The sequence below is a fragment of the Mus caroli genome, unplaced genomic scaffold, assembly GCF_978045245.1.
Source record: "Mus caroli unplaced genomic scaffold, Mus_caroli_1 scaffold_13, whole genome shotgun sequence".
Taxonomy (NCBI): domain Eukaryota; kingdom Metazoa; phylum Chordata; class Mammalia; order Rodentia; family Muridae; genus Mus; species Mus caroli.
In genome coordinates this window covers 101,310,975-101,332,188 of record NW_028227268.1, presented here as the reverse complement: position 1 = coordinate 101,332,188, position 21,214 = coordinate 101,310,975, and the positions used below count along the sequence as shown (strand labels likewise).

General features: G+C 39.1%; 1 protein-coding gene across 12 annotated transcripts in view; it reads right to left on the bottom strand.

The window, feature by feature from the left end:
• The window catches only part of Ehbp1 (EH domain binding protein 1), a 297,197-nt gene that overhangs the window by 169,795 nt on the left and 106,188 nt on the right, over positions 1–21,214 (bottom strand). For 11 of the 12 annotated variants that reach the window (XM_085829085.1, XM_029483503.2, XM_029483502.2 and 8 more), the window contains exons 6-7: positions 17,957–18,138; positions 14,129–14,268 (exon numbers count right to left, since the gene is read on the bottom strand). In XM_085829085.1, coding sequence (XP_085685211.1) covers positions 14,129–14,268; positions 17,957–18,138 — 322 coding nt within the window. Of the gene's footprint in view, positions 1–14,128; positions 14,269–16,232; positions 16,918–17,956; positions 18,139–21,214 lie in introns of those variants that run through there. The other variant, XM_029483511.2, reaches the window with a different exon arrangement.

Below are 21,214 nucleotides of genomic sequence, written 5' to 3'. Positions count from 1 at the left end.
ATCAATCCTGAATATCTATGCTCCAAATACAAAGGCACCCACATTCATTAAAAAAACTTATTAAATCTCAAAGCACACATTGCACCTCATACAATAATAGTGGGAGACTTCAACACACCACTTTCACCAATGGACAGATCATGGAAACAGAAACTAAACAGGGAAACAGTTAAACTAACAGAAGTTATGAATCAAATGGATCTGGCAGATATCTACAGAACATTCTATCCTAAAACAAAAGGATATACCTTCTTCTCAGCACCTCATGGTACCTTCTCCAAAATTGACCACATAATTGGTCACAAAACAGGCCTCAACAGATACAAAAATATTGAAATTGTCCCATGCATCCTAACAGATCACCATGGACTAAAGCTGATCTTCAATAACAAAATAAATAATAGAAAGCCAACCTTCACGTGGAAACTGAACAACACTCTTCTCAATGATACCGTGGTCACGGAAGGAATAAAGAAAGAAATTAAGGACTTTTTAGAGTTCAATGAAAATGAAGCCACACATACCCAAACTTATGGGACGCAATGAAGAGCATTTCTAAGAGGAAAACTCATAGCTCTGAGTGCCTCCAAAAGGAATCTAGAGAGAGCACACATTAGCAGCTTGACAACATACCTAAAAGCACTAGAACAAAAGGAAGCAAATTCACCCAAGAGGAGTAGACGGCAGGAAATAATCAAACTCAGCGGTGAAATCAACCAAGTGGAAACAAGAAAAACTATTCAAAGAATCAACCAATCAAGGAGCTGGTTCTTTGAGAAAATCAACAAGATAGATAAACCCTTAGCCAGACTCACTAGAGGGCACAGGGAAAGCATCCTAATTAACAAAATCAGAAATGAAAAAGGAGACATAACAACAGATACTGAAGACATCCAAAACACCATCAGATCCTTCTACCAAAGGCTATACTCAACAAAACTGGAGAACCTGGATGAAATGGAGAAGTTCCTAGACAGATACCAGGTACCAAAGTTGAATCAAGATCAGGTTAATGATTTAAACAGCCCTATATCCCCCAAAGAAATAGAAGCAGTCATTAATAGTCTCCCAACCAAAAAAAGCCCAGGACCAGATGGGTTTAGTGCAGACTTCTATCAGACCTTCAAAGAAGATCTAATCCCAGTTCTTCACAAACTATTCCACAAAATAGAAACAGAAGGTACTCTACCCAACTCATTCTATGAAGCCACAATTACTCTGATACCTAAACCACAAAAAGACCCAACAAAGATAGAAAACTTCAGACCAATATCCCTTATGAATATTGATGCAAAAATCCTCAATAAAGTTCTTGCTAACCGAATCCAAGAACACATCAAAACAATCATCCATCCTGACCAAGTAGGTTTCATCCCAGGGATGCAGGGATGGTTCAATATACGGAAATCCATCAACGTAATCCACTATATAAACAAACTCAAAGACAAAAACCACATGGTCATCTCGTTAGATGCGGAAAAAGCATTTGACAAGATCCAACACCCATTCATGATAAAAGTCTTGGAAAGATCAGGAATTCAAGGCCCATACCTAAACATGATAAAACAATCTACAGCAAACCAGTAGCCAACATCAAAGTAAATGGTGAGAAGCTTGAAGCAATCCCTCTAAAATCAGGGACTAGACAAGGCTGTCCACTTTCTCCATACCTATTCCACATTGTACTTGAAGTCCTAGCCAGAGCAATTCGACAACAAAAGGAGATCAAAGGAATACAAATTGGAAAAGATGAAGTCAAAATATCACTTTTTGCAGATGATATGATAGTATATATAAGTGACCCTAAAAATTCCAACAGAGAACTCCTAAGCCTGATAAACAGCTTCGGTGAAGTAGCTGGATATAAAATTAACTCAAACAAATCAATGGCCTTTCTCTACACAAAGAATAAACAGGCTGAGAAAGAAATTAGGGAAACAACACCCTTCTCAATAGTCATAAATAATATAAAATATCTTGGCGTGACTCTAACTAAGGAAGTGAAAGATCTGTATAATAAAAACTTCAAGTCTCTGAAGAAAGAAATTATAGAAGATCTCAGAAGATGGAAAGATCTCCCATGCTCATGGATTGGCAGGATCAACATTGTAAAAATGGCTATCTTGCCAAAAGCAATCTACAGATTCAATGCAATCCCCATCAAAATTCCAAATCAATTCTGCAACGAATTAGAAAGTGCAATCTGCAAATTCATCTGGAATAACAAAAAACCTAGGATAGCAAAAACTCTTCTCAAGGATAAAAGAACCTCTGGTGGAATCACCATGCCGGACCTAAAGCTCTACTACAGAGCAATTGTGATAAAAACAGCATGGTACTGGTATAGTGACAGATGAGTAGACCAATGGAATAGAATTGAAGACCCAGAAATGAACCCACACACCTACGGTCACTTGATCTTCGACAAGGGAGCTAAAAACATCCAGTGGAAGAAAGACAGCATTTTCAACAAATGGTGCTGGCACAACTGGTTGTTAACATGTAGAAGAATGCGAATCGATCCATTCCTATCTCCTTGTACTAAGGTCAAGTCTAAGTGGATCAAGGAACTTCACATAAAACCAGAGACACTGAAACTTATAGAGGAGAAAGTGGGGAAAAGCCTTGAAGATATGGGCACAGGGGAAAAATTCCTGAATAGAACAGTAATGGCTTGTGCTGTAAGATCGAGAATTGACAAGTGGGACCTCATGAAACTACAAAGCTTCTGCAAGGCTAAAGACACCATCAATAAGACAAAAAAAAAACACCAACAGATTGGGAAAGGATCTTCACCTATCCTAAATCAGATAAGGGACTAATATCCAATATATATAAAGAACTCAAGAAGGTGGACGAATGTCAAATAACCCCATTAAAAAATGGGGCTCAGAACTGAACAAAGAATTCTCACCTGAGGAATACCGAATGGCAGAGAAACACCTGAAAAAATGTTCAACATCCTTAATCATCAGGGAAATGCAAATCAAAACAACCCTGAGATTCCACCTCACACCAGTCAGAAAGGCTAAGATCAAAAATTCAGGTGACAGCAGATGCTGGCGAGGATGTGGAGAAAGAGGAACACTCCTCCATTGTTGATGGGATTGCAAGCTTGTACAACCACTCTGGAAATCAGTCTGGTGGTTCCTCAGAAAATTGGACATAATACTACCGGAGGATCCAGCAGTACCTCTCCTGGACATATATCCAGAAGATGTCCCAACCGGTAAAAAGGACACATGCTCCACTATGTTCATAGCAGCCCTATTTATAACAGCCAGAAGCTGGAAAGAACCCAGATGTCCCTCAACAGAGGAATGGATACAGAAATTATGGTACATTTACACAATGGAGTACTACTCAGCTATTAAAAAGAATGAATTTATGAAATTCCTAGCCAAATGGATGGACCTGGAGGGCATCATCTTGAGTGAAGTAACACAATCACAAAAGAACTCACACAATATGTATTCACTGATAAGTGGATATTAGCCCAAAACTTAGGATACCCAAGATATAAGATACAATTTGCTTTTTTTTTTTTTTTTTTTTTTTTTTGGTTTTTCGAGACAGGGTTTCTCTTTATAGCTCTGGCTGTCCTGGAGCTCACTTTGTAGACCAGGCTGGCCTCGAACTCAGAAATCCACCTGCCTCTGCCTCCCGAGTGCTGGGATTAAATTTGCTAAACGCATGAAACTCAAAAAGAATGAAGACCAAAGTGTGGACACCGTGCACCTTCTTAGAATTGGGAACAAAACACTCAGGGAAGGAGTTACAGAGACAAAGTTCGTAGCTGTGATGAAAGGATGGACCATTTAGAGACTGCCGTATCCAGGGATCCATCCCATAATCAGCTTCTAAACGCTGACACCATTGCATACACTAGCAAGATTTTGCTGAAAGGACCCAAATATAGCTGTCTCTTGTGAGACGATACCGGGGCCTAGCAAACACAGGAGTGGATGTTCACAGTCAGCTATTGGATGTATCACAGGGCTCCCAATGGAGAAGCTAGAGAAAGTACCCAAGGAGCTAAAGGGATCTGCAACCCTATTGTTGGAACAACATGATGTACTAACCAGAACCCCGGAGCTCTTGTCTCTAGCTGCATATGTATCGAAAGATGGCCTAGTCGGCCATCAATGGAAAGAGAGGCCCATTGGACTTGCAAACTTTATATGCCCCAATATAGGGGAATGCCAAGGCCAAAAGAATGGGAATGGGTGGGTAGGGAAGTGGGGGGCGCTATGGGGGACTTTTGGGATAGCATTGGAAATGTAATTGAGGAAAATATGTAATAAAAATATTAAAAATCAAAAAAAAAATAAAAAAATAAAAAAAAAAGAAGTAATGCTGAGTACACCAACCACACACTCCAGATGACTCCACTGTGGGAACAGAGGGAGGATCTGTTTAAGGTTTGAGGGAGGGGAAAATATCATCAAATATTTTGTATGAAAATTCCAAAAATAACCCTATTCTGTGAATGATATCTATATTAAATACACTTTGTAGATACTGTTATTTCATTTTGACGCTTTTTAGAGACAGTCTCATGCAGTATAGACTGTCCTTAAACTTGCTGTGTGCCTGAGAAGGAGCCTGAGCTCTGATCCTCCTGCCTTTCCCTGCCCAGTGCTGGGACTGGAGGGGAGGACTGAGGCCCCGGCTTCACTACTGTTTTCCAATTGGTGACTCCCTCATTCATTTCTCTTAACAATCCCTCTAGTTTTTATTTTAATAAAAATCTAATTCATTAATTTTTTATTTCATGGCTATTAGAGATAGTTCCTGAGTCCCAATGAGTTTAAATTCCCACAAAGTGATTGTATGTGCAAAACGTACATTAAAAATCTAACTTAGCAAATGCCACAGCTTAGCAGCATAGTACACGCTTAGCAACAGCATGGCTTTTCATCCTTGCGATGCCATGGCTTTCAAGGTGCGATTCTCAACAGTTAGTCCTGCATATCTATTTATCTGACTGATTTCAACACTATACTGCCCTGATTACTAAATTGCTCAGTAAATCTGAAAGTTAGTATTGTTATGACTGTTATTAATCTGTTTGAATTTCCCCCATAAAATCAACTTTTAAATTTCTGGACTTGTTTGAAATCTGCTAGGATTATAATTAGCCTGATTATAACTCATTTACAGGTTAATTTAGGGGGAAGTAACAATTTTGAGTTTTCAATCTATAAATGTAGAACTCTCTCTGTTTATTAAATCTTTTTCTATTACCTTAAATACTGTAATACACTGCTGTATGGGGGTTTTCCACATCTTTCAGTAATTTATTTCTATATAATTCATGGAATTTTGGGGGGGCGGGGTTAAAGATAAGGGTTTCTCTGTATAGCCCTGGCTGTCCTGGAACTCACTCTGTAGACCAGGCTGGGCCTCAAACTCACAGAGATCCACTTGCCTCTGTCTCCGAGTGCTCGGATTAAAGGCCTGCACCATTACCACCTGGCCCATTTTTTTCTTTTAAACTTCTGTTTTAAATGGACTTCCTACGTAAGTTTCCAGTAAATTTACATAACTGTTTCTATACCAATCTTGTATCTTTCATAACGTATAGGTATTCCACTATAAGATTACACACAAGTTGTAAGTGTATGCACACATGTCTCAGTTCCAGTCAAGAGGTCAGGGTTCCTGAAATCAATGTGAAAGATAATAAAACTTGGCTGAGAAACTTGGTGCTCAGTTTTCTCAAGTCCTCCTTTCTGTATCTGTTCAGATGAATATATGATTTTTTCTTTATTTTGTAAACATGATGACACTAACTTTGAATTACTAGAATATACTCCTAGAGAAACAGTGGAACTTAAAATAGTGCCTCCAAGCTCTTCTCCAAAAGCTTAGGCTCCAGGCTTCTAACTTCACTCTACCTTCTACCCAGTGCTGTCAAATAGGCTCTCAGTATGAATGGGATCTTCTCTACATGCTGGGCATGGGGAAGCTAAATGCTCAGTCGTCACTAGACAAGTAAGGTAGAGCTGGGGATTGGTGTAACACAAACTGGCATGGGTTTGTAGTTCATCTTCTGCTGCCTTTCCTGCAGGTAAGAATGCAGCATGGTAGCAGGTCCAAACTGCAGATAATGTGGACATATTTCTGCTCTTTCTCTCCTCTTAGGACTCCAACTCCTTTTGATTGATTTTTAAAATAAATTGATGTATTTATTTTCAGTTTGGTGGACTGAACCTAGGGCCTCATGCTTGCTATGCTAACACTCTACCACTTTTTGATGTCACAGCCTTTCCAACTTCTCTTCTAAGTATTTGTGCCTTATAAACTTTCTGGGTCAAGGAGTCAGAATTGCCCCATTTCTCCATCTCTAGTCTTACCTCCTATTATCATTAAGAACGACGTAACAGATTTGGGCCTCAATCCTTACAATTCTTACCCTTTAAATGAATTTTCAAAATACATGCTATTTCATTTTTTCATGTTACTGGTTGCACAGAAATGATTTTGCATCTGAACATCCTGGGTACTTGGTGATAGGTGCTCAGGTAAAAATAAGCAAATTAATGAATGAATTCTCTAACCAGAATCTCATGTTAATTCTAAGGAATCTTCTAGCCAAAGGTGAGAGACCTCCTTATCCTTACGCAGAGTCTTGGGAAGTAGGGCATTTAATCTCATATGCCTGAGTCATGCCATTATCAAGTCTAGAGTTTCAAATCTCTAAGTGGGATCTCCTCTGCTACCATCTGGACTGTTAGGAGTCTTTTCCCCTGAAGGTAGCCAATATGTCATTCTCTCTTCCTTCTCCCAAATTAACTTTATCAACTACGGATTTGCAAACCCCAGCAACATTGCTTATGGTAAAAATGAATCCTGCGCTTCATATACTGCATGTGGATGGTAGGACTCTGCACACAGTAGAAGACCACTGTACAGCTTTGTGCTTCTCTGGATGTGGAGACCTGGGCATGCACTTTAAGTGGACTTGGTAAGGAATACTTATCAAATTACTGAAAAAGATACCTGTTGTTTTTCTGCAATACACGCAATTTTAGGCAAAACCAAACAAAACCAAACCAAATCAAACCACAAACCTGCTGTGTATCTTGTCTTTGCACCCAAAGTGTCACTGGTTGGTGGAAGGCCAAGAATAGAAAGAAGTGACTTACTGTTTCTTATATCTTTTAAAGAAAATCCAAGGCTAAGTGTGGTTTATTTAGGCCATAAGAATCTGATTGTTTACACAGACCACAAGATGACCTTTTCAACAGACATCAGGGGGCTTTATGATTTTTCAGTTTCTCTCAATACTGCTCTATATAAAGTGTTTTTAGTTGGCCTTGGTTTTGCTGAGGTTTACTAAATAGGATCTTGTCTCTTACCCAGGCACATTTTCCCCTTCCTGTTTTGTATGTATTTATAGATTTAACATGGAGACTGGGGCTGGGGGGTGAGGATCAGGCTTTCCTAACATGTGGAGGAACCATAAAAAGCAATCAATCAAACAAACAACAACAAAAAAACAAGTAGACAGACAGAAACAAAATGAGACAGATTAAAAAAAGAAAAGATATTCAACATGAATTCCAAAGATTGCCAAATATTGCTTCAAGCACAGTGAAACTGTACAGATAAAACCACTGATTATTTCAAGTATGTATATACTTGACTAAACTTTTCATTAAATAGCTTTGTCCCTGCCCCAACCCAACGTCTGTTACTTATGCTACATTTCAGGAATTTTTCTATTGTAATTAAAAATTTTCCAGTCCATCCACTGACACTGGACTGCCACCTGTAGTTTCAATAAGGTTCTTGAGAGCTAGTTCCAAAATGTTTCCAGCTAGCAGGGAACCTATCTCAAACGGAACAGAGTAAAGACTTTTTAATCAATCCAAACATAGATGCCATGGATTTACCCTCTAGCAAGGATTTTATGTAATTGTAGAAGATAAATTTTGTCAGTTACTACTGATGCAAAGGCCACTGTCTGTAAGCAATTACCAACTAAATAGCTATTCTTTACATATCAATTTAAGATATACATAAAGTAACAGCAGTCTACTCCTTCAAAGAAGGAGTGCATTATATGGGCATGAATATTTCATGATTGAACCCACTGTTTCATGTAATTAATGTATGCTAATCGAAAACATCTACAAAAAAAGTACTCCTCAGAAGGTAAAGTTGGGGAAAGTCCCTCCATGTAATAAGCTGGGAAAGATGAAAAATATCGAAACGCAGCAGACATCCTCTGCAGTAGGACTGGGGTAGCTATAACCAAGGCAGAATAGCACAAAGGGAAGCTGGGGAAAGGCCCTTCCCTTTGGCATTGACAGAACAGGAGCAAGACAGCATTTCAAAAGAATTCCTGCTGTGGCCTCAGCTCCACAACCAAAGGCCCCAGTAAACTAAAACCAAAAGACAAGTGTTTGTTGTTGTACACAACAAACACTATGTATGATACTGGAAAAGAAATCCTGTTCAGATCTGAACAGAACTCAGAAAGCTGAAAACCTCAGAGGAACCAACTTTCACAGAATCCTAGTGTACACTAAAATTCTACAACACTAAGAGCTACTCAAGATGGCAGGACTTAATACACATCTTTCAATAATAACTATTAATGGTCTTAATCTCTAATGAAAAGACATAGTCCAGCAGACTAGATTTTAATCCAAGACACATACCTTGCCTTCAAAGCACTATACTCTCTTAGAATAGAAAGATAGGAAAGATATTCTAGCTGTTAGAAATATGAATCACTAAGCACAGTAGGAAAACTGGCTCTTGCTATTTGTCCTCTGACATGCATAGTGCATGCATGTACACACACACACACACCACAAACAAATGTACTACTACTACTACTACTATATTAATACAGCAGAAGTTAATGAACAGAAATATAAAAATAATTAATGAAAGAAAAATTGGCTCAGTAAGATATGTCAAAATTAGAAGAAAATATAATGAAAAAAGAAAATTAGAGTCCAATCTCCTTAATGGACAGAGACACAAATTTCTCAAAAATATCTAAAAACTAAATTCATGAACATGTCAAAAAGACCACCATGATAAAGGTAGTTTCACTCCAGAGACTCAGAGATGTTTCAACATATACAAACCAACAAATATATTATATAAACACACTCAAGGACATAAATCACATGATAATTTCAATAGCTGGAAAAGAGGCCTTTGGCAAGTTCAACATTCTCTCAAGATAAAAACTATGAAAACAGTAGGAATGGAAGAAACACATCTCAATATACTAAGGTGGGATGCATACAATGTGCCAGATTCATCAAGTCAACAGCATTCTAAAAGAAGAACAACAAGCATTCTCGCTAAAATCAGGACCAAGACAAGGGTCTACATATGCTCTGTCCACTCCTATTGAGGACAGTGCTTGAAGTCCTACCCAGCACATTTGACAAGGGAAAGAAAGAAAGAGAATACAAATAGGAAAGGAAGGTTAGAAGTATTATTATTTGCAGATGATATGAGTCTATACATAGTAATCCTACAGAGTACACTAGAACACTTCCGCAAAGTGCTAAGATGCAAAATTAGCATTAAAATGAAATTAAAAATTATTTATTTTGTATATATGGGTGTTTTGTCTATATGTAGTGTACCATATATGTGCCTGATGCCAATGCAGGCCAAGAGAAGGAGTTGGATCTCCTGGGACAGGAGTTACAGATGGCTGTGAGACACCATGTAGGTGCTGAGAATGAAAACCAAGTCTTCTGTAAGCGTCAGTACTCTTGACCGTTAACCTAGCTCTCCAGCCCCCTCAGATACAAAAATCAGTAGCCTTCCTATATACAGTAATAAAAGTATTAAAACAGAAAACAGGGAAACAGTCCTATTCACAATTTCACCCAACCACCAAAATAGCCTTGGAATGAACCTAACCAAGAAAGTGAAACACGTCCTACAATGTAAAATTTAAGACACTGAAGAGGAAAATTGAGAAGACACTAGAACATAGAATGATCTTCTATGGACACCCACTGAAAAATTAATATTATAAGATGAGTGTTTTGCTCCCATCAAAAAACAATCTAATGGTTCAATGTAACCCTCGCCACCATTCTACAGCCACTCTTCACAGAAATCCTGAAATTCACGGGGAGACCAGTGAGATGGCTCGGAGGTGGGAGGTGCCTGTTAGCACCCAGTGGAGCCCACAGAGGTGAGGAGGAAATCAACTTCTACAACTTCTCCTCTGACTTCCACATGCATGCTGTGGAAAATCTGTATATGTGTGCATATACAGATAGATAGACATAGAGACATACGTACATACAGGCACACAGACAGGCATGGGTCTGTGCAAATATATGGAACCTTTGATAGTGAAAGCAATTCTAAACAATAACACCAGAAGCACCAACAAACCAGATTTTCCATTTTTTATTTAATTTTTTTAAACTACAGAGCCATAGCAATAGTAGTAATAATAGTAATAATAAAATAATAATAAAGCAATACAGTACTGGCACACAAGTAGATGTGAAGACCAATGGAATAGAAATAGGACTGAGATATAAACCCACATATGTATAGCTAGCTGGTTTTTAACAACAACAACAAAAAATGCTCAAAACCACATTGGAGAAAAATCAGCCACCTCAATGTATACGTGGTGTTGGAAAAACGAAATATCCACATGTAAAAGAATGAAACTAGATTTTTAACTCTCACTGTATACAAAATCAACTCCAAATAGATCAAAGACCTGCATGTGAGATGTGACACTCAGAAGCAGTCAGGGAAAAGTAGAAACAGCTCAAGAGTAGGGAAACATAAGGACTTTCAGAATAGGGCTTCAGTGGCTCCGAGACGGAGGCCAGCGTCTGACACTGAAACCCTGCAAACCTCAAAGGCAAATCAGAGGCTCAAACGGAACAGCGACCTACAGGATGTAAGAGCTTCACCGGCTGTCTACTTCCGACAGAGGAATCTGTCTGTAATATATTCTACCAAAAAATAAATAAACATGAAGGAATCAACAATCCAGTGAAGAGATGGACTATGGATTGGCACAGAGTCCTCAAAAAATAAATCCAAATGGCCAATGAATTATTTCTTTTAAGGTTACAGGTAAATGCAAAGCAAAACTACTTTGAGGTCCCGTCTGACCCCAGTCAGAATGACTATCATCAAGAAAACAAATGATGCCAAATGCTGGTGAGGATGTATAGGAGGATGAAGAAGCATTATCAATGCAGGCAGGAGTGCACACTAATGCAGCCACTGTGGAAATCACAAAAGAAAACCCTCAGGGAGCTAAACACAGAGCACTGTACGACAACACCTCTCCCACTCCTGGGCCAACAAGCAAAGGCTTTCATGTCACTGCAGAGACATGGCACATCCACAATGAACTTGGAAAAGCCGAGTTGGTGCCTATCTACACACTATCGGACGAGAAAGATAAACACCAATGCAGCTACAAACCCAGGTAACAATGGTTACCTGCCATGGTAGCACAAAAGTCGTGGGAAGAACCAATCATTATCTAATTCAAATTAAGGTCCACCCCATGAGAGGAAACCTGTGCTTGACATTGCCTGGGTAGCCAAGAACCTGAGACAAGACAGGCCATGGATCTAGGAAAAAACAAATACTACGCTTTTGCTAGAGGAACATAGCAATTAAATGACACCTAACGACATTCTGCTGTACTCATAGAGCAATAGCTTGCTCAGCCATTATCAAAGAAGCTTCCTCCTGTGGTAGCTGGGAACAAACAGAGACTCAAAATTAGAAAATGTGCTAGTTGTGCTAGACAATTTCCAAATTACTATACAAAAATGCTCAAATCTCAAAACTTCTCAGGAGCCGGAGAGATGGCTCAGCAGTGAAGAGCACGAGGTCTGTCTCTAGTGAGAGACCTTGAAATACTCAGTCCTAAATAGGGTGTCTCCATCAAATCCCTCTTCTCATGGCTCAGAGAACTCTAAAGAGGAGTTGGGAAGATTGTAAGAGCTAGTAGGGATGGAAGATATCAAGGAAACAAGGCTTTCTAGGCACAACAGGATGCATATAAATTCAGAAATTGTGGCAGCGTGGCATACACAAGGCCTGTACAAGTCTAAGCCAGATGGAAACCAAGTAATGTGAGGGGAAGTAGACACTTCTAGCCCCCATTCTAGCCCCCAAAGCCATCGCCAACTGATAATCGGTCCCCAAGGAAAAATTAGTTTTCTCTGATAGTGTCTCACTAGGGATACAAATGACACTAACAGGCAGGTCCCGTGCCCAGCCATAAAAGGTCAACACAAAACCACCCCAATGGTAGTTTGGCAGATTTTTGTATGTGTCACAATGCCTTATCTGAGCTTCTATTTTTCCCCCTACACATCTTTTGCTTATATATTATTGTGTTCTGTCTGAGAATATATGTGCTTCAGCACCTATATGTGCTATTTTTGTGTTTTTCTTTATACTTATTTCTCTCTGTTTTGTCTTATTTTGATTTGTTCTTAACTTATTTCATTTTTCATTATTACAATTTTAGATTCCTGTTTATATGAGAGGAAGAAAGGGTGTGGACTTAGGTGGACAGGGAAGTAGGACCAAGAAAGAGTTGGAAGAAGGAAGATCACAATCAGAATATAACATATGAAGAAAAAACAGTTTTCAATAAAAATAAAGTAGTGACATCATTAGGAAATGGATTGCATGCTAGCATTTATTACTGGGGAAAATACTACTAAAATAAATATAATAGCACAACAGAGATAGAGAGAAGGGACTGATAAAATTCTATTGCATTTTTTTATAAGAGGAACAATAATATATAGTTTTAATTTTAATATTAGGATCCACAGGTTCATTCATTTATTTGCCCGGTTAATTCATAAAGTCTATTACTCTAAAGTGAAAACAGAACATTTTTCAAATTACTCTAGGGAAACAAAACGCTTAAATTGAAAGAAAATTCTCAGGGGCTGAAGAGATGGCGTGGCAGTTAAGAGCACTGGCTGCTTTTGCAGAGGACCCAGCTTCAATTCTCAGTACCCACACAGCCATGCACAATGTCTCTATGCTAATTCCAGTGACTCTGACGCGCTCTTCTAGCCTCTGCAAGTACAGGCATGCATGTAGTGCACAGACATACATGAAGACAAAATACCTGTACACTAAGATATTTTTAAAAATTAAAAACTAGAGTGGCAAAATGATAGAGGGATAAATAATAAGAAAAGGTCTGGAAACTGTGTAGGTGAAGCTAAGAATGCCAGCTATCGGGACAGAGACAACTTTACAGTTGTGTGTGTGTGTTTACATGTGTATGTAAGCATGAAGGTGGCTGCATGTACATATATGGTGCAGGTGAGCAAAAGACCACAGTCGGCTGTCTTCCTCAGCTCTGACTGCACCTGGAGTTTGCTGATCTGGCCAGGTCAGTGCACCCACAGACCCTCCTGTCTCCTCAGCACTGGGACCACAGACACAAGGTTCTGTGCTTCTGGGGACTGAAGCCAGGTTGTTATGCTGGTGTGGCAGGCACTCAACTGATAGAGCCTTTGCCCCAGCACTGCAAAAAGCTATCAAAGGCAATTGCTATAGGGCTAGATTAATAAATGATATCTATGGGAGATATACTTAAATTAATAGAGATGGGTTAAAAATAAAATAATAAATGTGCCATAAAAAAACCACAAGCAAATGAAACACAGGCTACAAATACCAACACTGGACAAGATTTCAAGGCAGTGCATGTAAAATGGAGCCAAAGGAGACACATTAGGACGAAGTTACAGAATTGTTTTTTTGGACTAAATACTTGAGGACTTAGGTCCTCTATCTTTAGTAGATTAACTACACAAAAGGATAAGAATATAAATCGGTTAATTTCTGGAAAATTCACATAGATACATCAACTGTTTTAACCACAAAGAAAAAGTGTCAGTAAAAACCTTTTCTGAAAACTCAAACCAAAGTGACACTGAGCCTCACTTGAATCTTATTAAAAGTAAGCAAGGCAGAAAGCACGTGTACAACATACTCTCTTAAACTCGTGTGAGTTAAAAACGAAATGAAAACTTGAGTCACAAATTAGAAAATAAATATCAGGTGCAGTGCTAACGCGGCCCACAGCTGGCTCAGCGCTAAGGCGGCCCACCTGTAATTTTTGCCGCCTTCTCCTCTTGGTTCACTCGGTTCTCGTCATCGTCCTCATTATCTTCTTCGAAATCATCTAAGTTGCCAATGTCTGCCTGCTTCATACTCATCAAACTAGCCAAACTCTGCATATCTTCATCCCTATATGAAATTAGTAAAAATGTAATACACAGCTTATTAAATGATATTTCCTGAAAAATAATTAGAAAATACATATTTAACATTCCTAATCTGAAGATCTTAAACACTCCAAAAGCTAAAGCACTCTGAAAACCCAAGCTTTCCATACTGATGAGGGAGGTGTCGTGGAAAACTTCATACATGACGACGTGCCAGGCTGCAGTCAAAGGTTAGGTGTGCTAGAAACCTGTAGGAACTCCCTAGACCACATATGTAAGCATGAAATGGAAATGGCACTGTGTTGAGACTTGGGTCTCATCACTAAGATATCCTTATGTGTACACAAACACCCCAAAACCTGGAAAAAACTGAAATCCGAAAACTTTCAGAACCTAAGCATTTTGGATAATGGATAGACGATACATAATATTAACATAGCCTTCCTTTATGTAAAATGAGTACGTCTTTCAAGTTACATAAGAGTGTTTTTTAAACTAAGAATTTTAAACATCCCATAACTTTCTGAAAGGCACGTTCAATACTACAAAGCATCAAGACTAAACTCTAGCTGGTAAGATTTTAGCAGGTACTTGTTCTGGTGCCACGCAGAAGACAAATGGTCTCTGCAGAGAATTCAAGTACAGTTCCTTGAGCATGAAGTCTAGAAACAAAACCTTGTATTATGAAACAGAAGGACAATCCACAAGTTAGATAAATCTTGACTTTAGAATAAAACTTGGAGCTGGACAGATGGCTCAGAGATTAAGAGCATCTTCAGACAACCCGGGCTCAATTCCCAGCACCCACGTGGCAGCTCAAAGCCATCTGCAACTACAGTTCCAAAGGATCCAACGCCCTCTTCTGACCTTTGCGGGTACCAGGCATGTCCATGGTGCACAGACACAGATGCAAGCAAAAACACGCACGAAAGAATAAAAGACATTTTAAAAACTAAGATAAAACACTTAACTCACAAAAGGAATTGGAACAGTAATTCTTAATTGGAAACCATGAACCATTTTGGATCTGTGGGCGTGAGGGAATCAAGTGGTAAATGCCACAAACCACGCTTACTGCCACGTGCAAGTTCTCCACTAGCCACCAGGCCCTGAAGGTACAACTACAACTAAAACAGACCTTCCAAAGCAGATTACAGCCTCTGTAAGAAACACAGATGGAACCCTCGTCTAATTATAAGTTAAATGACATAGATGTGATAAGATCAAATTGTATCTAAAAATATTTAAAAATATAAATTTATAAAGTTTATATTACAAATCACTTGTTTTCCTGATGTTATTTATCTTAAATCTCACTGGCCAGAAGATTTTAATGTTTTACAAATTTTCAATTTTGTATAATCCCTCTAAATTCAGACATAAAAATAAATTAAAGTACTATTCTTTTATAATCTTTATTAATTTGATTTTCTATATATAACTTTGCAAACTAAGCCAATTATAGAAATTCTTCACATTTTATTTCACATGAGCTGAGTTAATAAAATTATTTCTCTCTTTTAAAGCAAATTTCATGAAACACAAACAAGAAAATTTCACAAACAAGAAAGTTGTATTACTTCATCTCTGAGTGCCTTCCAACTTCTCAGTTGTCAAGTAATGGAGAATAAGGCCAGCCAAGGTACAACAGCGGTATCTTAACCCCTGGGAGGTAATGGCAAGGGAGAACATGTAATAAGCAAGTTCCAGGCCAGCCAGAGCCAAACAACTAGACCCTATTCTTAGAAAATAAAATCAAGTAAATCAACAATAGTGATAGTGACAGGAATAATAATACAGACACACGTTCAAACAAATCATTCTCCAAATGTAACTTGCTTAACTTTGCCACTTAAATTTCCTCACATTTTAAAGCTCAACACTGTTCCACAGGGATAGTAAGAAAGCAGGGAAGGGGAGATAAAGAGAGTTCTCAAAGAATCCTCTTCATATTGAGACGCTTGGTTTAAATCAACTGTTTCTTACCCAGGCAGCCTCGAGTGACGCCATGTACTGACTGCTTCTGTCAGTGGAAGGAATGCTACCCTCAGAGGATCTCTGGTTTCTTCACCCTCTTCTTCCTCCATTTCCTTTCCTTTGGCTTACACTTCAGGGTAAGCTCTTTCTATCTTCTTCCCCAATGTTTATAGTTGAGAGGAAAGCCTAAGGTGCCTCCATCCTCAACCACCTTGCTAAACAAACTCACTTGGAACACAGTCTCCCTCAGCTAACTGTCACCATCCACCATATCACTTATTGCCTTGGAAATGAGTGCCAAACATCTCACTTTGAGTGATCCACAGAAGCCAGCCTTATCAGTCAAACAAACATGACTAATTATAGTAACCACATTCTACTGGGCTAACTATGTGCAGAACTGTGGTTCAGACTGGACCATCTTTTTCCCCTACCTTTACTAGGAAATTCTCAGCAAAGCATTTCCATTTATCCTGCCACTCACCTTCTCCAAGTACAGACTCTTGCATTGCGCGGATCACATGTACTTATTCCTGACTTGATTATCTGCAATTCGGCACTTAAGAAGTGATGTTTCTGGTTTTGTGTTGCTTTTTGAAAAAGGCATTGTGCTGGTTACTTTTTGTCAACTTGACATAAACCATAGTCACTTGAGAAGAAGAGACCTCTACCAAGAATTGTCTCCATCAGATTAGCTAGTAGGCAAGTCTGTGGGGCATTTTCTTGATTAATGATTGATGTGGAAGGGTCCAGCTCCTGTGGGTGGTACCACCTCCAAGCAAGTGAGCCTGGGTTGTATAAGAAAGTAGGCTGAGAGGCTCTACCAGCACCTGACTGAGACAGATGCAGATATTCACAGCAAACCATTGGGCTGAGCCTGGGAACCCCTATGGAAGAAGACTTAGGAGAAGGACAGAAGGAGCTGAACGGGCTTGCAACCCCCAAGGAAGAACAACAGTTATCAGTTAACTGGGTCCCCCAGAGCTCCCAGAGACTAAACCACCAACCAAAGAGCATACATGAGCTAGCAGGTCCATGGCTCCCCACTAAGTATGCAGCAGAGGACTTCCCTTGGTCCTGTGGAGGCTTAATGCCCTAGAAAAGAGGGATGCTAGAGGGGTGAGGTAGGAGTGGGTGGGAAGGTGGGGGAGCACCCTCTTAGAGGCAAAGGAGAGCAAGGAAAGGGGGGGGCTTGTGAAAAGGGTACCAGGAAGGGGGAAGTCATTTGAAATGTAAATAAATAAAATAATTAATAATAATAAAAAAGAAAGCCAGATAGAAAGAAGGCTGAGAAGGTCAAGAAGAGCAAACCAGGAGCTCTATTTCTTCATGGCTTCTGCTTCAGTTTCTGCCTTGAGTTCCTGCCTGGCTTCACTTGAATGATGCTGTAACCTGAGTCCTAATCAGCCCTGTCCTCCTCAGTGCCAGTCCTCCTTTGGGCCAGTGTTGTACCATAGCAACAGAGACAAAAATGGCAGCCCGTGCGTGGTACCAAATGTTTTTGCCTTGAGCGCTGGGACAGGGGTGCACATCACTAGGTCCAACTCAATACTGATTTTGAAATGGTAACAGTTACACTTTTTATGTCATTGTTGCTCTGGAGAATCAAGACAGGATTTTAAAATAACAAGCGCATTCATCCTCTGAAAACAAAGCAGAGAGCTCGAGAAGGGCTGGCGTACATGGATGTCTGCCCTGCGCCCATCTACTAAGACGGGAAGGGAGTCACTTACGTTGCTTTTCCCTCCCGAAGAAAGATACAGGACAGTGAGAACTGGAGAGTGGCAGACACGACCTTCTTAGACAGCGGCTTGAACTTTAACTTGACGTCAGTTTGTGTTGGCATGGGGCTTGCGTACTGTTTCATGTTAATGTTGCTGGTGGCAAGAGCTTTCCTCCGACCAGAAGGGGATTCCTGGAAGACAAAAAAAATAATTATGTAGTTTGGAATTATTTTATAGCCAATAAAAAAGAAACAAGAACTTCCTTTGCTAAAAAATTCTTGTAATGCAATAATAAAATTGTGATGAGCTTTTATTACAGCTTTTATATCTAAGTAAAACAGATAAAAATGAATAAAACAGAAAGAGATGGCCCAGGCATAAATATTCATACTAGAGGAAAATGTGAAACAGAAACTAGTGAAGAGCATGCGTAGAGCTCACACCTGTAAGTCTAGCACTAGGGTAGATACAGGCACAAGGATTCAGAATTCACAGCTAGCCTCAACTATGTAAGACCCTGCCTCAGGAAAACTGGGAATGGCTCCAAGACTAGTGTGAGAAAAAGATCTATCATAGGCAAGGAGGGCAATGTAAGTGCCCTTAACTGCCTTTTTTTCTCTCTTTGATTAAATTAATGTAATCAAATGGTGTTTTCTTGCTAAACCTCTAATTTTCCTAGGACCCTTTCTGCTTATTTTAGTCCTTGATTCTCCCTCTTTTCCTTGGGATCACATGTATCATTGAAGAAAATGCTTCTCAGGTCTCGCATCCATGGCAACACTGCTGACTGAGCTAAGTGCATCTACAAAAGTTCTTTAAAAGAGTTGGTGCCCATTCCTCACAACTAGACACAGAGAAGCCTGCTTACAATCAAAAGTGTGTCATATTCCATTAACAATTCCTTGTGTTTCACAACTGCTTTCTGTACAATAAAGACTTAGGGGTTGATGAGAACAGGGCAGTAATACATAACTGGGTACTAACCATATGTAGGATTCCATGTAAATTCTGGAGACACATGAAAACACATGAGATAATCTTTCATGGTGTTCTACTGGCAACAGGAAATTCAGATACAGGCTAATTTGTAATAATGTAAACTAAGATCATACATATACCACCCATGATTTTTTGAGGTTAACTGATCTTGGAATTGAAAACAACTTTAAGGATTAATGTCCAAGCCATGTGATCTTGAGCAAGTCAAGAAACTTCAGCCTCAGTAATGGCCCCTATACAATAAGAAGTTACTAAACAAAGCCATTCATGTTTTGTAATTATTTTCTACAAAATCACACAATTTTCCAACCATGGTAAAAAATTTTACCATAGATACGTTTGTATTACTATTCAATGAATTTTGATTCATCCTATGAGAGACAAACTTGCGTAAAGTAAGGCTACTCTGCTTGAATTAAACCATTACAAGACTTCAAAAACCTAACATTTCTGCCTAACAAATGAGTAAAATATAATGTCACCTCCCTAAAGAATACCTATTTTAAAATGTGGTCTTATCTGTCAGATTATGCACAGCAATATTATACAGAACTATTAGTGCATGCAGATACCTTATGAATGAATTTCAAAAATGCATCAAGCACTTGAGAAGTTAAGCCCTCTCAGAAGAAATACTTAAGAATATGCAAATACCCTCAACCGAATCAAGTTGAACAGATGTGACTATCCCTAACAATACCAGTGTTCTTTCCCTGGTCGCTACTGTCAATCAAAGGATAAGATTAAGGTCCAAGGTTCTGACAATGTGCAAAATGAAACAGTACAGTTGGAGAATATCAATTTATTACACTGATGGGAACAATAACCTCTTATTGTCCCTTTAGAATAGCTATGTACTGTATCTACATGCAGTCTAGAATGTAAAGCCCTGGGTTAAAGCATGACATACAAACTGTCACTTTATTACCTTCTGTGCTCGTTCTGTTTCACAAAACCATGACACTGATCCCTAATATAACAATTTAATTCTGTAATAAAATAAACTATGAAATTAACAGAGCTTAGAAATTCCATAATTCTAAAAGCTGTATGTGAAGATACTACTTTTAAGCTATAGAGTTTTTTTTTAATTTTTAATATTTTTATTACATATTTTCCTCAATTACAATTCTAATGCTATCCCAAAAGTCCCCCATAGCGCCCCCCACTTCCCTACCCACCCATTCCCATTCTTTTGGCCCTGGCATTCCCCTATATTGGGGCATATAAAGTTTGCAAGTCCAATGGGCCTCTCTTTCCATTGATGGCCGACTAGGCCATCTTTCGATACATATGCAGCTAGAGACAAGAGCTCCGGGGTTCTGGTTAGTACATCATGTTGTTCCAACAATAGGGTTGCAGATCCCTTTAGCTCCTTGGGTACTTTCTCTAGCTTCTCCATTGGGAGCCCTATGATACATCCAATAGCTGACTGTGAACATCCACTCCTGTGTTTGCTAGGCCCTGGCATCGTCTCACAAGAGACAGCTATATTTGGGTCCTTTCAGCAAAATCTTGCTAGTGTATGCAATGGTGTCAGCGTTTAGAAGCTGATTATGGGATGGATCCCTGGATACGGCAGTCTCTAAATGGTCCATCCTTTCATCACAAGCTATAGAGTTTTTAATGACTAATACTCTGTCAGTCATTATTTTATTTGAAAGCGAATGTTATATAGAAAAGCTTCCCTGCTGAGGTGTTTGACAGTGAGTGGCTCTGAAGCAATAGGCAATATAATACACTATGCTCTAAACACATTCTGTCACAAACACTTAAGCAAAATTCTTTAATACTGTTCGATATAAATGAAAAACAAACAAATGAAAATAAAAACCTAAAACAGTGTTTGCAAAATAAATGAGCAGAGACCTGGATCCCATTTCTTCACATCCTACAACTGGGTCCAGGAGGCAACTGGTTCTCAGTCAGTCACATACCACCATCTCCTCCCCCCACCTCTTTACTCCTTTTCTTTTCCTGGCTTGTGCCCCTCCCCCTGGTTAGATCATCATGATCTAGATGATCCTAAAATCACATTTTCAGATCCCTAAGGAAGTCCACGTAAAGTGATCATCAAGCTCTCAGCCTTGCTTTCATAACTTTTTTCAATTTATTGTAGGCTGATACATTGCCATTTCTAACAAATGCAACTTATCGTTGAAATCAGAATGTGGCAGGAGGACTTGTTTCTCTAACTAAGTTTTAGTCTCACTATCTCTATTGACAAATATTTCTAAAAGGTGAACAAGAGCAAGCATTGCGAAGAAC